At 42.9% G+C, this 17,359-nt stretch overlaps 4 protein-coding genes across 4 annotated transcripts; 2 read left to right on the top strand and 2 right to left on the bottom strand.

Moving 5' to 3' along the window:
- Positions 1–1,988: 1,988 nt before the first annotated feature.
- On the top strand, positions 1,989–7,268 carry ATC70_007610 (uncharacterized protein; the record flags this gene model as incomplete). The annotated part of the gene is made up of 6 exons (XM_064826869.1): positions 1,989–3,548; positions 3,606–3,751; positions 3,807–3,882; positions 3,931–4,771; positions 4,831–5,745; positions 5,806–7,268. 6 exons carry the CDS (start codon positions 1,989–1,991, stop codon positions 7,266–7,268), a joined length of 5,001 nt encoding a protein of 1,666 aa, XP_064675926.1.
- A 608-nt stretch (positions 7,269–7,876) lies between these two features.
- Positions 7,877–10,631, top strand: ATC70_007609 (uncharacterized protein; the record flags this gene model as incomplete). Its single annotated transcript, XM_064826868.1, has 10 exons — positions 7,877–7,964; positions 8,030–8,234; positions 8,433–8,500; positions 8,573–8,729; positions 8,809–9,041; positions 9,099–9,152; positions 9,211–9,281; positions 9,350–9,667; positions 9,727–9,866; positions 9,929–10,631. 10 exons carry the CDS (start codon positions 7,877–7,879, stop codon positions 10,629–10,631), a joined length of 2,037 nt encoding a protein of 678 aa, XP_064675925.1.
- Positions 10,632–10,795: 164 nt separating this feature from the next.
- On the bottom strand, positions 10,796–15,699 carry ATC70_007608 (uncharacterized protein; the record flags this gene model as incomplete). Its single annotated transcript, XM_064826867.1, has 13 exons — positions 10,796–10,876; positions 10,930–11,970; positions 12,027–12,086; positions 12,140–12,396; positions 12,450–12,538; positions 12,598–12,689; positions 12,756–12,964; positions 13,016–14,492; positions 14,547–14,993; positions 15,055–15,152; positions 15,220–15,507; positions 15,559–15,604; positions 15,661–15,699. The coding sequence occupies 13 exons, from the start codon at positions 15,697–15,699 to the stop codon at positions 10,796–10,798; spliced, it is 4,224 nt and encodes a 1,407-aa protein (XP_064675924.1).
- A 426-nt stretch (positions 15,700–16,125) lies between these two features.
- ATC70_007607 (Protein kinase domain-containing protein) lies at positions 16,126–17,282 on the bottom strand (the record flags this gene model as incomplete). The annotated part of the gene is made up of 5 exons (XM_064826866.1): positions 16,126–16,559; positions 16,630–16,789; positions 16,850–16,953; positions 17,012–17,064; positions 17,122–17,282. 5 exons carry the CDS (start codon positions 17,280–17,282, stop codon positions 16,126–16,128), a joined length of 912 nt encoding a protein of 303 aa, XP_064675923.1.
- Positions 17,283–17,359: the final 77 nt, after the last annotated feature.

Below are 17,359 nucleotides of genomic sequence, written 5' to 3'. Positions count from 1 at the left end.
AAAAAGATAACCGGCTAATTTTGAATTATCTAATCTGCTTTCATGAAAAAGCACACAGACAAACTGAAAAGGTTTGTTCTACATTGGATGAAGACTGCTGATAGCATATCTCGTACAAGCAGTTTGAATAGAAGTTGTGTGATAACTGTCTGTATGCCATCGCATGTTACTAAAATCAGATGTTGCCATAAAATAAATGAATCCAGGACTCGACGAATCAATTTATTGCCCTGAAATCAAATAATATTATGCAACTGTTATGGATCAATTGCAAGTAACATGATCAATCCTCAGGGCCAGTGTTTAGTACATCTCAAGACAAGAGCTCAGACCAGCTGGTTTTATTTCCATGCCTGTTTCTTCGTTTGATCAAGGTACATTCATTTTAATAATCTCACTGCATGTCCGCTTTATTCTTCTGACGCGGATTTGGTAATTACCTATGGGTATGAAGAACCTTTGCCATCGCACAACGAACGAAATGTATGGATGTATAATAGCAAGATGCCTAATCCAAAACCTAAGTACCTACCCAATCGTTACAGAATTCATATGCCATAGTAAGGGGGCATCCGATGACAGGTTGAATACCAGCATTTTTGATGAAATACATTTAAGTACGTCAGAATGAAACTAAAAACTAGTAGGACACCTTGGCCAACTGCAACATGGTCTTTGACATTAGATCAATTAATTAATTAATGATGCATGTTTCTACCTGGAAGCTTCTATGCTAAGCAAGACCCTGAAACAGTTCTTTTTTCTTGTTAACAGCGGGCATTTGGTATAGAGACCGTTGAGATTTCCTTGGCAAACATGCTATTTCTGGCTTCAAAGATTAATACAGTTGGACTAGGGTACTACAACATGTCTTCTATCAAATCAAGCCAAGACATTGCTAGAATCACAACGGTTACCAGGTTGCCCTGACAGTTGTAGAAAGCAAAACCCTGGATAGCCAGTGGGCTTGACCCTTGTTTGTTGTTGTTTTCGAATAATGTAGTAAACTTGGAGATATCCAGCGCTTCCATCCTGCTCAATTGGATCTGTTGCATGAATTATAGAGTATTTTCCAGCCACATTATTTTTAGCTTTTTTGTTTCATTTACACTGTGTGGCAATGATGCAGATAATGTCAATGTAACCAGCAGTGTGATGTTGCAAATGTACATCTTGATTGGCGCAGCATTTCTTGTCGCTCAACAATAAGATTTATCTTTCAATTACCTTGGCCCTTTATGCCGTGTATAAGATTATAAACTGGAAAATAACAAGGACAGGTCATAAATAAAAAAGAACGTTCATCGCCATGTTTATCATATCGCTCAAATGTTGCACGAAATATCGCAATGTTTATACGGCCCGTTTAGCGGATGAATGCAGTATCCGAGCAAACTGATAAACTGCTACCCATCCTTGGCATTCGAGCAGAATATCGCAAACACGTGGAGTAACAAAGAAATAGTCTTTTTCTTGTTCAACAAGCTATTGATAGCAACATTCATCCTTACAACTACACTAGACAACTCCGATATTTGATGCTTTCAAAGCTAACAAGCACTGTTGTAATCAGTTAATTAACTCGGTAATTCATTAACCGATCTATCAGATGTGGTAGTGTCAAGAGAGAGGCTTACAAGATGTAAGCGCCAAATGAGTAGTGTTTCGAATGAAGCAAGATACATGAAAACATTGCAGCCCAAAAGAATAAATAAACCATAAGACGAAAAGCCATTTTTAGATGCAAAGAGTAACCCAAGCAATTTATTAAATTTCATCCCCTTATTTGACTCCTCCCATCGCCATGTTCCCCTCTCTCTCAGCTTGAATATCTCCACACACTTGCAATTTCGCATTTACAACACCCGCAATATAAATACGAAACACAAAGAAAAGGATAATTTACACTTTTGATTAACCTGAAAGCAATTAGATCCTTCTCTCTCTCTTTCTTCTCTTCTTTTCTTATCCTTTTTTCTTGTAACCAAATGTCGAGTTTCTTACACAAATTCAAACAGAAAAAGAGTCCGTTCCTTACGGAGCAAGAACGGAAGAAGCAGCAAAAGAGTGCGTTCCCTACTGCCTCCACCGAGCGACGCACAATCTATGTAAATATGGACATCCCAAGCGAAGAACTAGACGACTATGGACAGCCGACAAAAACCTACATATCCAACCAAATCAGAACAGCAAAATACACTTGGTACACATTTCTGCCAAAAAATCTATTCGAGCAATTCAGAGGCATTGCAAATCTATATTTTTTGTTCCTGGTGATCCTTCAGATGTTTCCTTTGTTTAGCTCAGCAGCCTCACCGGTGCTTGTTGTCTTGCCATTGGCTGCCATCCTCGTTTTAACAGGTGCCAAAGATGCAGTGGAAGATAACAAACGACACAAGACAGATGAAAGCGTCAACAAAGCAATCACATATACCCTCACAGCATGGAGAAATGTCAACATTGCTGCTCATCAAGTGCCTCGCTGGAAACGATGGCTGCACTCCATGAAATCCCTCTTTGCTCGCAAGCCAAAAGACAATCAACAATTTGAATTAACTGCAACAAGGGGTGGTGTTCTTAGCCGAGCCAACACTAGTTACAGCACTGCGAGCTACCATGATGAAGATTCCTCACATCTACCAGCATCACCTTCTCTCAGCCTCACATTTAAAAACAAATTGCGCTCCACAACATCGTTTTCAAAGATCCTGGCATCCAAGAGAAAGAGCCGCATGCCCTATCGACCGGGACAAGTGCCACATTCAGTTTTGCGATCCAGCAAATTGGTCAAATCCACATCAGAAGCCGACGACGAAAAGAAGCGCACCAAAGCAGCAGCAGCATCATCCGCTCGACAGCCTCTGGATAAGCGATGGCGTCGGACGCTATGGGAGGATATCAAAGTAGGTGATTTTGTGGTGCTTCGCAATGACGATGCCATCCCTGCAGACATTGTTGTATTATCCAGCTCGGAACCAGATGGACTTTGCTATGTGGAGACGCAGAATTTGGATGGTGAGACGAATCTCAAAATTAAACGCTCGCTGCAAGCTACCAATGAAATCAGTACACCTGAAGATTGTGAACGCAGTAAATTCTACATTGAAAGTGAGCCTCCTCATGCCAATCTGTACTCTTACAATGGCGTGCTCAAGTGGAAAGTGGAGAACAATGATTTGATTCGAACCGAGACGACACGAAGACGCATGAATGGCGATGAAGGATTTGCCATGACAAGTGAATCGTCTGAAGATACAACCGTGGAGCTGGAGACCATCAATGAATCTCGCCGCAATGTGGATCTGGATGACGAGGAGGATGATTTTCACACCATCAGTAGTGATGGCACGGATGATGAAGAGCAGGTGTCGCATGAAAAGACCGAAGCCATCACTGGAAGTTCTGTGCTTTTGCGTGGCTGTGTGCTGAGAAATACCAGTTGGGTCATTGGCATGGTGCTGTTTACTGGTAATGAGACCAAGATCATGCTCAATTCAGGTAAAACACCGAGCAAACGAAGTAAGATGGAGAAGGCTACCAACCCCTATGTAAGTATGCTCATTGGAAACAGTCTGACTCAATGAGCTCACACTTTGAATCTATAGGTTATTGTCAATTTTGTACTCTTGTTGATCTTGTGTTTGATCTGCTCCATCGCTGCTAGTATTGTATACAACAGTGGAACCTCGTCAACTTATTTTGAGAGTAAAGATGCAGAGAGCGGCACCATGGAAGGCTTTATCATGTTCTGGTAGGTAGTTGGTGTAATTGAAGCGATTGAAAGCATTGACTTATCCCCACGACAGGACATCGCTAGTGATTTATCAAAATATTATACCCATTTCACTCTACATTTCCGTTCAGATTGTCAAGACTGCCGCCGTAAGTATACACCCAGATGCCTTGTAAGCACAACTAATCGTTCCCCAGGCCTACTTTATTTACACAGACATTGACATGTACAACGAGCGACTGGATCAGCCTTGCACTCCCAAAACATGGAATATTTCAGACGACCTTGGACAAATTGAATACATCTTTTCAGACAAAACTGGTACTCTGACGCAGAATATCATGGAATTCAGACGATGCACAATCAATGGCGTGTGCTATGGCCTGGGTGACACAGAAGCAGCCGTAGGTGCTCGCTTGAGAGACGGAGATGTCGCCATGGACTCGGCCAAGATATCCAACAAAATTGACCTAGACAAAGCGCGTGCCGAGATGCTACAAAAGCAGCGAGAGCTCTTCAACCACAAATACCTCAATCCAAAGTCGACTTTTGTCGACCCTCAGCTGTTTGACGATATCAGTGCTCAGGACGAGCAATCTCAAAGCGTGGTCCATTTCTTCTCTGCTTTAGCATTGTGTCATACTGTGATTCCAGAAGTGCCCGACCCTGACCATCCCAACAATATTGACTATAAAGCACAATCTCCTGACGAGGCTGCACTGGTTGCAACTGCAAGAGATATGGGATTCACATTCATCGCGAGAGAACAAGATAATGTGGTGGTAGATATCATGGGCGAGCAGCGTAGTATGCATTTGCTGCATGTATTGGAATTCAACTCGACACGAAAGCGTATGAGTGTTATCATGCGATCACCTCAGGATGGAAAGATTGTATTACTTTGTAAAGGTGCTGATTCTGTCATCTACGAGCGACTATCCACTGGCTTGGAGAAGATGGTGGATGACGAAACAAGCCAAAATCAACTCAAGATTAGAGAAGAGACCTTGAATCATTTGAGTGTATTTGCAAACGAAGGTAATTAGGCTGTTCTGAGCTACTTAATAGCGCACATCTAACACTGATGTGTATATTAGGTCTTCGTACATTGTGTATTGCCAGTCGCGTCATTGACGAAGAAGAATACCAGCGTTGGTCAGCCCGCTATAAAGTAGCATCCAACAGCATCAGCAACCGGGAAGAGCAGATTGAAAGTGTCTGTGAAGAGATTGAGAATTCATTGACATTGATTGGTGGAACAGCCATCGAAGACAAGTTACAAGAAGGCGTGCCTGATACGATTGGCGTCTTGGCTGAGGCGGGTATCAAGATATGGGTATTGACAGGCGATAAAGTGGAAACAGCCATCAACATTGGTTTTGCCTGTAATTTGTTAACAAAGGACATGCTACTGATCAGTGTCAATGCCCGTAATGAAGAGGAAACCATGGAGCAGCTGAGAAGATCTATTGAAGAAGTAGAGGAAAAGTCCAAGACTCAGAAATGCGCTCTGGTGATTGATGGTGAGTCGCTCAAGTACGCTTTGGAGCCTCAGTGCAAGCAAGAATTGCTGGACTTGGGTACGCAATGCCGTGCAGTGATCTGTTGCCGTGTCAGTCCAATGCAAAAGGCCAAGGTCGTCAATCTCGTCAAGAAAGGGCTCAAGGTCATGACATTGGCTATTGGCGATGGTGCAAACGATGTGTCCATGATTCAAGAAGCCAATGTAGGTGTCGGTATCTCGGGCGAAGAAGGTAGACAGGCTGTCATGGCGTCTGATTATGCTATTGCTCAATTTAGCTACCTGAGTAAACTGCTACTGGTGCATGGCAGATGGTCGTATCTGCGAACGTCAGAGATGATCCTGACCTTTTTCTACAAGAACATTATGTGGACATTGGTACTTTTCTGGTATCAGCTAATGTGTGGGTTCACTGGCACCATGATGTTTGACTACTCGTACATTACCTTGTACAATTTGGTGTTTACTTCTTTGCCTTGTATTTTTGCTGGTAAAGTATATCATCCTAAGCACTGTCAGCTACATAACAAAGACTAATTTTATGATACAGGCGTCCTTGATCAAGATCTCAAAGCCGAATACTCTTTCAAATTCCCTCAGTTGTATCTGATGGGCATTAGAAACGATAAATTTACTACAACGCGCTTCTTTTTGACTGTGGTAGACGCCATCTATCAATCATGCGTGTGCTTTGGATTGCCGTACATGGTGTTCATTGGACCCAAGCTTAGCAGCGATGGGTACGATACAGAAGGCGTTGTGGAATTGGGCACGTTTATTGCTGGTATTGCTGTTGTCGTGGCCAATGTCCTTGTCGGATTCACTATTTTCAGTTGGACTTGGATCATGTTTCTGTGTATCTTTCTATCCAGTGCTACCTTCTTTATCTGGACAGGTATCTACTCCAACATTATGACATTTACATTTTACGGTGAAGCTATTCTCTTTGGTGAAGGCACGTTTTGGTTGTGTCTGATTTTGACATTTGCCGTGTGTCTTTTACCGCGTTATACTGCCAATTACTACCTGCAAGCTTATCATCCCTACGACAATGATATCATTCGTGAAGTTGTGCTTTGCAACTCTTCTCTTCTTGGATCTTCTGCCCTGAAATTCTTGCGCAGTGGAAAGCAAAAGGAACACTATAGCGATGAAGACGAAGAAGAGCTTAATTTGACACGCACGCGATCTGAATCAGAGCAGCTACGCCATCAACACTTGTTGGAAGATGAAGAAAGCGGCAGTTACGCGTTGAAGAAGCAAAAGAAACGCAGTCGATTTGGCCTGCAAAGAACGCTGACCAACGGATCTACCAAGAGCGAAATCATGTACATGAAGACTGGTAAACGCACATCCTTCATGGGTTTTGCCTATTCCTCAGATGATGCCCACGTATTTGATGAATACAGAAAATCAGTGTATCGCACCAACACAGGGGGCAGCCATCTCTCTCAGGCCAGCCTAGCGCTCAACGCCAAGTCTAGACTGTCCATGATTAGCTTGCCTGGCAAAGAAAACGATCAGGACTGGATGCCTATTGATGGATTCCGCCTGCGACAATATGATACGGAGCCTTCTATTCACTCTAGCAAGAAGGCGCCCAGCAGCTTTGGTAAAAAGATGATGAAAGCTATGAAAAACCGCATGCATAAACAACAACCCCATCAGCCCAGGTTGGATCCCATCACACGAGAATCTTCCATGGATTCATCTAATGCAGACAATTTGATCCTACTGCCATTGACACCTACCAATCAAAACGAGAACTTTGTAGCGCCCATTCCTCCCTCTACACCTTCAACTGAAGAATTGACATATCAGCCTATCACGCATATTCAACCAATTCAACCATTCTTATTACATCAACATCATCAAAGTAGCCACCATGATGCTATTTCGCCTTCAAGCCCTAGTGATCATTTACAGCAACATCAACCATCTCATCTCTCCCACAATCAACACGATGACCGCAATAACCATTCTTCTTCTTCATCCTCTCCAACCCATTATTAAACTATATACATATATACATAAAATCTCTTTCAACTAGACTGTATCATAAATAAAACCCACATTCTTTGACTCATAAAACATAAAAGGCTTCTTCTTGCTTCAAACGATCAGCCGATATCTGTCGTACACTCATGCGATTTGACAGGCATACAACTGAGTGAATGTGCTGATAGGTGAGTATATCTTGAGGATCATGTGAAATGTTGGATCGACTGTAATCAACAAGTATATGAAACGGCGTATATACATCTGAATGCAGGCTTGCGTGCTTTTAGCTTTCTCATCTTATATTTCATCATAAGAGATGGGTCGTTTGCTTATATGAATGGATTTTAGTTCATCCTACAAACCTTACTCATAAAGATAACTTCTCTAATCAGTCGCATCTCATTCGCATTATATAATAAAGATACGGGTCCCTGTTCCTTTGTATCTCCTCCCACATTTTGATAGAATGTAACCCCAAAATGTGACATCAAATTTGAGTAGATGTCAACAAAACTCTTATAATAGAGTATAAAAGGCCCGCTCCGAGGAGAGTCATCTTGATCTATTTTTCTTTCCTTCTTTTCCTTACTTTTTTTTTAAACAAAAAGAAAATATCCAACATGGTTCAAAGTATTGATCAAAGAGCCGTCGACACTGTCCGTTGTCTTGCTGCTGATGTTGTCAAGGGTGCCAACTCTGGCCATCCTGGTAAGTTGGAGATCATATGGATGAGGAAGCATCATAGCATCTAAATGGGATTCGTTTTGATTTAGGTGCTCCCATGGGTTGTGCTCCTATGGCACATGTCTTGTTCAACAAGTTTATGACCTACAACCCCAAGAACCCCAAATTCATCAACCGTGATCGCTTCGTTCTCTCCAATGGCCATGGTTGTGCTCTTCAATACATTATGCTCCACATTGCTGGTTATGACGTCTCTCTCGAGGATTTGAAGCAATTCCGTCAACTCGACTCAAAGTAAGTACCTGAATGAAAAAGCTTAAAGAATCGCGAGTTTTGTTTGTGTGTCGAATTTCGTGCCCTGCTGCTTCGATGACCAATCCAATGGCGGAGATGTCTAATCACAATATAAGAGTCATTATTTCTCAGCGAAAAATTTAAGCTTTTTCAATTTTTAATTCTATTTCATCCGGAAGATTAACTGACATATGATAGGACTCCTGGTCATCCCGAAGTAAACGATACTCCCGGTATTGAAGTCACCACTGGTCCTCTTGGTCAAGGTAAGATATGAGCATACTTGATGTGGCTTTGCATATGTCAAGTATTAAACTGGATGGGTATTTGATGTTTAGGTATCTCCAATGCTGTTGGTTTGGCTGCTGCTGAAGCTCACTATGCCGCTACCTTCAACCGTCCCGGTTATGAGCTCTTCAACAACCACACTTATGTTATTCTCGGTGATGGTTGTCTCCAAGAAGGTGTTTCTGCTGAAGCTATCTCTCTTGCTGGGTAAAATGCTTATTTGATTTAGAGTTTTTATGTGCCTGAAGATCCTGTTGTATTTACCCCTGAACTTCCATTTTTGTAGTCATTGGAAGCTTGGTAAATTAGTTGCTCTCTATGATGATAACAAGATCACCATTGATGGTTCTACCGAAGTCTCTTTCACTGAAGACGTAATCCAGCGTTTTGAATCTTGCGGCTGGCACACTGTCATTGTCGGTGATGGTGATAGTGATTTCGCCTCCATCGAAAAGGCTATCGAGGAAGCCAAGTCTGTCACTGATAAGCCTTCTCTTATCAAGGTCAAGACTACCATCGGTAGGTTGCAAACACAACATCAGTCATGCAATGATGCTCATTCCTAATTTCAAACAGGTTATGGCTCTTTGAACCAAGGTGAGGAGAAGGTTCACGGTTCTCCTCTCTCTGGTAAGTCATTATCAAGCGAGTATTTGAGATACTTGGCTAATGAGATGTAAATCTATAGATGATGATATCAAGCAAGTCAAGCAAAAGTTCGGCTTCAACCCCGAGGAGAAGTATGTTGTCCCTCAAGAGGTAAGATGTTAGAGATGGTGGACGAATACCGTGTATACTTATACGTGTGTACACATCATTGAAAACAGGTCTACGACTTGTACAATGCCCGTGCTGAGCAAGGTGCTAAGGCTGAAGAAGCTTGGAACGCTCTCTTTGCTAAATACAAGGCTGAATTCCCTCAAGAAGGTGCCGAGATCGAACGTCGTTTCTCTGGTAAGTTGCCTGAGGGTTGGGAGAAGGCTCTTCCTCGTTTCACTCCTGCTGATGCTGCTGTCGCTACTCGCAAGTTGTCTGAGGGTGTCTTGACCGCTCTTTCTGAAGTTATCCCCGAATTGTTGGGTGGTTCTGCTGATTTGACTGGTTCTAACCTCACTCGTTGGAAGAAGGCTGTTGATTTCCAACATGTAAGCATATCTTGATTTCCATGGCCATATACAATAAGCACTCACCTACTCTCATTTAGCCCTCTACTAACCTTGGTGACTACAGTGGTCGCTATTTCCGTTATGGTGTCCGTGAACACGGTATGTTTGCCATCATGAACGGTTTGGCTGCCTTTGGTGGTAACATTCCTTTCGGTGGTACTTTCCTCAACTTCCTTACGTAAGATGGTTACAGTATAACCTCGACATGCCACAAATAAGCTAATCTTTATTACCTTACAGATATGGTTGGGGTGCTGCTCGTTTATCAGCTTTATCTCATCTTCGTGTCATCTATGTCATGACCCACGATTCTATTGGTCTTGGTGAAGATGGACCTACTCATCAACCTATTGAGACCTTGGTCTTGACCCGTGCTACACCCAACATGCTCACTTTCCGTCCCGCTGATGGTAACGAGGTGTCTGGTACTTATTTGGTTGCCATTGAGGATCAACATCGCCCCTCTGTCATTGCCCTCTCTCGTCAAAACTTGCCTCAACTTGAAGGTTCTTCTATCGAAGCTGTTCGTCGTGGTGCTTATGTTCTCCAAGATGCTGAGAACGCTCAATTGATCTTGGTCGCTACTGGTTCTGAGGTTTCTTTGGCTGTTGATGCTGCCAAGGAGCTCGCTGCTCAAGGTATTGCTACCCGTGTTGTCTCCATGCCTTGTTCCGAACTCTATGATGAACAACCCGAAGAGTACAAGAAGTCTGTTCTCTCTCCTGGTATCCCCATTGTCTCTATTGAGGCTCTTGGTGTCACTGGTTGGGAACGCTACTCTCATGCTCAAGTTGGTATGAGATCTTTCGGTGCCTCTGCCCCCATCAAGCAATTGTATAACAAGTTTGACATTACTGTTGAAGCCACTGTTGCCAAGTCCAAGAAGGTCATCGAGTACTACCAAAAGGTTGGCTATGTCCCTGAAGTTGGACTTGACTTTTAAGTGTCTCCATCAACATTCTATTTAAGAAATGAAGGCTTGCTGAAACAGCACCTTCTTTTGTTATAAATCTACTATTTTCTCCATTGTAGCATGCAAATTACATATACAAATATAAATTCTACTAGTTTTTACTATATACTATCACTTTGATTTATTGTACAATATTATGTATTAATGACTCGTTGTTCTCTCGCATATTGAAATTCTCTGTAGATACTCTCAACAGCATTGCGCGGTCCATTTTCCTATAGGTTGTCAGCTATACATACTTTTGCCATATTAATAAACAAATGAATACCTTCCGTATAGTCTCTCCTATCTTATTCGCCTTTGCAATCATGGTTTGATTTTGAGTAATCGTCTTGAGCGCGTCCATGAGGTGGTTCTTGGACAGTTTATTTAAACAAATGCCTACTTGCAATTCCTCGATGCGTTGACCCCAAAATCTTTGATCACCAAAAAATGGCTTGATGACAGTGGGTAATCCAGCTCGTAATCCTGCAGCGGTTGTTCCAGCACCGCCGTGATGAACAACACCTTGTATTTGTGGGAACAGCCAGTCGTGGGGCAGAGAATCAATGTGATAAATAGTGCCTGGATACTTATCCAACAACACTTCGCTGTCTTCCTCTTGTTCTGCTTCTTCTTGCTTGATAGACTCCATATCACTGGCAGATCTCGACTTTTTATGCGATACTTTGGCAGTAGGGACACGAGCAGACCAGCCTTTGCAAATGATAGCTCGCACATCTGCTTTCAGCACTGCTTCCACAATGATTCGCGTTGTTTCCACAGCATCCGGGACAATGATGGAGCCAAATCCAATGTATACAATAGGGCGCGTATCATTTGTACTATTCAAAAAATCAACTAAAGCAGCATCAGGCTTCCATTTCATATCTGGATTATCCAGGAACCAGTAGCCGGTGCAATGAATGAAATCAGGCCAATCCTTGGGCGGATGAACCACAGAGGGACTGAAGGAGTAGATGTACGGCACGCGCCACAGCTCTAAACGATCGAGGTTGGTGGAGGGTAGCTCCAGAACATCACGTCGGAACCGATTTACGTATTTGGATGTGCCTGTCCATAACGCCATATCTATCATCACGTAGGTCATGTCATTATAGATGCGGCCACCCGCAGTAGACTGGCTGGCAAATGGATGTGGGAATTTGGCGGTTCTTGTGAATGGGAATGGCATGCTTCGAAAGTACGGCACACCAAGTTTCTCTGCCATATGGACACCTACCATAGCACTTGGGCTTTCAATAATAACATCTGTGCCTTGACATGCCTTGTAAGAAGATGCCAGTAGCGATTCAAACCAGCTGTAAAACTAGGTCAAGTCATTTAAGTACAGTAGCTGTGATTGCTGTTTGACAGAACACTTACAAACTTTGTGCCTTCGCGAATGAACGACACGGACAAAAAGCTGTTGTCAATGCATAGTTTCTAATACTTGAATTAGCGTTTTAAAACGACTTGCTCTACATAGTGTTACGTACCATCAATTCTCCTGGATCGCCGCCAACGGATCTGAATTCAATGCCATGCTGTGTAATCCAAGGCTCGTACTCAGGATGTGTAGCAATACGACATGTATGGCCATCTTTCTGCAGTTCTTTGCACAGAGCGAGATAGGGTTGCACATCTCCTCGAGATCCAATGGTGAGACACGTAAAGTGCAATGGTCTTGCAGGGCGTTTACTGCTTTCAGCTGGTTTGGTGAGTTTGGCTGATGTGGATAAAAGAGGCGGTCCATCTAAAGTCATGTATGAGAGCACGAAGCTGCAGATATCCCGTGTGGTGGCTTACCGTATTCTCTAGGAGGCACTATATGCTCTGGTCTATCTAGCAATAAGCTGCTCAAAGAAAGCGTATTGGATTCTTTGGAGAGTACAGAGCTAGAGTTCATGTGAGTATTGGACGCACACAACACAAAAAAAAAATGCCTCCTGCTTACCATTCATCGCCTGCAAAGTTACTATCAGCCTTGAGCTCACAAATAGAGTAGCAATGATCTCGAAGCTTCACTGAAGCGAAATCAAAATATATCTAAACAGCCATAAAACAAGCCAACAGTAAGACATACAGCACTAGTTTCTCATTAACCCTACCTACCTCATCTGTCATGTCTTTCACAACCATCGTCATTCCGTGCAATAGATAATAGCTTTTCGTCTTGATCTTGTTGACTTGAAGCACATCATGCCAGGGCACAATCAACTTTTGCTGACCAGCCAATATCTTACTATTAAAGCAGAAATAGTGTTCTGTAATGTATATCTTTCCAGAGTAAGGAATTGTGCGCCAAAATGACGCCTTGATAACTGTAGATGTCTGCGTTAGCTCGTCTTAAATACAGCCAGTGTTTCGTTTACCTGCTTCTGTTTCTTCCGTCTTGAGTAACATGGGAAAATTTGCGTTTAAATGCTCATTGACTGTCTGCTGTTCTTCTTGTCGAATGCGGGGATCAGCAACAGCCTTGCTCACCTGGACATCCATAGTAAAGCCGGTTTCTTCTTCTTCCTCTCCTCCATCAGAACTGCTACTACTGGTATTAGATGCAGAGTCAGAGAGACCATTGCAATTAGCTTTTGCTGCTTCTTCCAATGCGTCAATCATCTTGTCACTGAGCCAGATGGGGCCCTTGGGATGTCTGTGCTGACTCTCATTCATGTGCTGCTGGTGAAAATAGTGATCAACGCTCCCAGGTGCTAGTTTACTCCATGTGCCTGAGATCAATGTGGAGCCCATGCTCTTGGCTCGTTGCTTTCTGCTTCTTACAACAGGCTGCTGGGTTGGCTGGATCGACGTCGTTGACAGGGAAGATGAATCCGCATCACTCAGCAAAGATATATCCGTGTTGGCGTTAGTCAAGGACGTGTTGGATATATACGGTGCAGGCAAGGTGCTGGCACTTGTGTTGCCTGTGCTTCCATTAATCTTGCTGTATAAATAGTAAGGTGAGATATGGTGCTTAAAATTGCTCAAGGATGTACTTCGATTTCGACTGCTTGACTTGGTGCTCAAGGTGGATTGGCTTTCTTCTGCAGTGCTACTCGTCGCTGGAGGTTCCTCTATAGCAGGTACACTGGAGCTGCTTGAGGTGGTGGTATCGCTTCGCAGCACTTGATGTTTGATAGCATCTGTTACTGCACGGGGTATCTTTGATAGGGAATAAGAACCTGAATGAGGCCTTTGTTTGGTAATTGTAATTGGCTGCACTTGATACTGTTGTTGCTGATCCTTGTCAGCAGCCCCTCGAAAGTAGTCTTGTGAAGCATTACCTGAGGAGGGCGGTGAGGTGCTGGGAGAGGCGTTTAATGATGCTTCTAGTATTTTGGCGTCCTCTTTGGCGTCCTCTTTGGTGCTACTGTTGGGCTTGCTAAACAACAAGGAATTGCGTTTCAGCCGCGATGCGAGTGATGAAGTGGTCATCTCATTAGGCGAATTCGTCAATGGAGCCGAGTCGTCCCTCTTCTTTGTGCTTCCAGTGTTGCTCATGTAAGGTATCTTTACAGACGATAAAATAGATGAGTTTTGCTGTTTCTGATCGTTTTCCACTGATTCGTTCTCTGCTGATGCGCTGTCGGCAGATGGCTGTTGAAAGACATTGGTGACACTCATCAATTTACCCATCAACATGGTGGGCAAGGCAGCGGGTGAAATATTCTCCAAGAAGCTATCAAAGCTCAAAAAACTGGCACTTCCCGGTGCACCAACTGGCTTACTTCCATTCATGGTCCTCACTGCCACTCTCTTTTGTGTATCACTGTTGGTTGCGCTACTGCTCTTCCAGGTATCCGTAATCACACGATATGCATCTTCAATATCGGGAAAAAACGCAAAGTAATACTATAGGAAAACATTCAACACCATAGCATCAACCTGCAATACGACTACACTTACATCTTCACCTTGATTAGCAGCATTCTCTACCACATCTTCCTGAAACTTGATCCTGATATTAGCAGCAAACTGGAACACCGAGGGTTTGTCCACTGTCATGATTTTTGAAAATGGCAGCACGATGCGAACACTATTTCCAGCATGTTGTGCTACAAAAACACCTTTCCGTAATTCATCCAGCCATTCACGTTGCGAGAGCTCTGAATCAGCAATGATGGTGTGATGGCTGTGCGTGTTGGTGGTTAAACGAATGCCGAATTTCTTTAGTTTGGAAGGTTCAATTTTGACGACGCATTTCAAATCGACACTGTTGAGAGGCGAGTATTTCGTTTCTGCTGATGCATACCATGAGAGAACATGGTTTCGAAGCTCGAAATAGTAGCGATAGGTGCGCGGTGAAGTTAGGTGGTTTTTCTTTGACAGATACCCTGCTTTATGCGGACCTTTCTATTGTTCAATGCAACATTGGGGTTAAACACATTGTATATGCCTATAGCTGATACCATACCTTCTTTCCTGGCAGAGAAGCATAAAAGCAAATGTGGTGTGTGGTGACATACATCCAGCCAGGCAATGTGACTAATCGTATCATGTAGCACGGAAATTCTATTGAGCCGAGTAAAGTGGTTTGTTTATGAATAATCAAACAATAGAAACTCTAATTAAAACCTACCATTGACGAGCGTTTCAGATGCTGGCAGTGCAAAGGCCTTCTTCACTTTGGATTCAATCAAAGCTCGGTTGGATAAGCCATCTTGTACCAGCTCGTCATCCGATACAGAACCGTCGTTCTCGTCGACAGCTGTGCTACACTCGATTGACATTTCTGATAAATTTCGTGCTAATCCTACTGCAGGTCGATGTGTAGCAGTGGTAGTAGCGGGTATTTCGGAGATGGTATCATCGTCGTCTTGCTCAGTTGTGTTGGTATCGTAGTAATCATCATCCATACCGTCTGCATCTAGTGGCATTTAGTCTGTTGAATGTGGAAGAAGATGCCATATGGGATTACCTCGACGTATTGGCAGAGCAGCGTGCTGGTGCACATTCTCTATCATCTGTCAATGCCCATTAAACTAATGTCAATGCAACCAGACTGTCTGCATATATCTACCTCGCTCGGATGGTGGTGGTTGGCAATGTTGGTCATCATCTACACAGATTGTAATATCGATAGTGATAAGTGACAGAAATGCGCATAGAACAAGAAAAAGAAGAGGAAAAAATGCAAGCCGAGCAGTTGGCAAGCTTTTAATATTGCACACACAGGAGCAAGAAAAACTTGTCTCTCTTGATTCTATCGGCTTTGCTATCGGGGCCACTCAATGACGTAAACGTGAGGCAGCACAGATATATTAAACGATCTGTGGCTGATCAATTCTGGTATAGGCTTCTCAGTAGTAGTAGTAGTAGTAGTAGTAGTAGTAGTAGTAGTAGTAGTAGCATCACATGTGATATCTTATTTGAAAGCACAAAAGATTGGGTGTGTAGCTGTTCATCCGACATGTAAGCTTTATAGATGTATTAATGCGATTCTAGATAATAGGAGGAGGAGGGGATATAGTACATATAAGGTAAATCATCGTCTCTTGGGCTTTACAATTAATATAACAATCAGCAGCATAATGATCAGAATTAGCAGCAGCATCAATTTTCGCTTCCGTGTCTTGTTTTGATAGTGAGCGCCCTTGTCTAATTGGATCACTGCTTCCTTGACTTGCACATTAGTTTGCTCGATATTGTAATCAATTCTATCCAGCATGGAGCCTTGGTCAATCACCAGCGTCTGTAAATCTCTAAATATCTCGGCCAATTGATGTATCGATTTTGCAATCTGATTGACTTCCCGTTCTCTTTGATCAATCATCTCATTGTTGGATTCCAGCACTGCCAATTGTGATTCGGTAAAGCCTACTTGGGCATCTTCATCCAGCAGCAATTCGGCTGCTTCATTACTGAGATCATTTTCCAAGCCTAGAATGTCAGCTTTACGATTTTCTTGGCCCTGCATTTCTAATCAAATGGCGTATATATAAGCGGAGAACAATAACCGTGGATCTTTGCATAGTCGGCTTGTGCTTACTCTGTAAATATGAAGATTGCTGTTTTCTGAAACTAGAAGATACATCCTGCACTTTGGTGGCTAAACTGGTTTGGATGTTCCTTGCTAGCATGTCGTCTTGATCTGAATCGTTAGCGCCTACTCGAATGCGCTGGATATCACGCTTAATGCGATAAAATTCCTAACATTTGCTGGTTTTGAGTGTCTCGAGCTCGATTTCAACACAAGAGAGTCATCTTACATCTGTAATTTGCTGTGTGAGGTTGTTGATGGCTGCTTCGTCTGATGTTCTATCATCAAATCCAGGCAATAAATGTTTCCGATGCATGCCTTCCAGCTTGGTGACTAAGACACTCTATGCTCAATATACACAAAAACATCATGCTCTCTTACGGCATCTTACTTTTATCTTTGACTACGTCCAGCGTTTCATCTACTTCATCCACGATATCCACCCTAAATACAATGCTGTCAATTTCTTCCAACGAGTGATAAGTAGTATACTGCACTCACCACTTGGGAGGCAACACCGACATTTCTATTACGTTATCCGAGCTCTCTATCAGACCCTCTGTTTCGGATAAACCAGCAGAGAAATGAGGAGCAGAACCTTGTGTTCTCGCATATGAGTTTCTGTATTGAAGAAACAGCAGTGTTCTACTTCTTGTTGCCATGCGATATATTTATTATTCGAGTTGCTGCTGTTGCAAATTGGAAAGCAAAGAAAAAGAAAGAGAAAAACGAGTGTAAT

Source organism: Mucor velutinosus (assembly GCF_035048745.1).
Source record: "Mucor velutinosus strain NIH1002 chromosome Unknown tig00001553, whole genome shotgun sequence".
NCBI classification, from domain to species: domain Eukaryota; kingdom Fungi; phylum Mucoromycota; class Mucoromycetes; order Mucorales; family Mucoraceae; genus Mucor; species Mucor velutinosus.
This window is presented reverse-complemented; position numbering and strand designations above follow the sequence as displayed.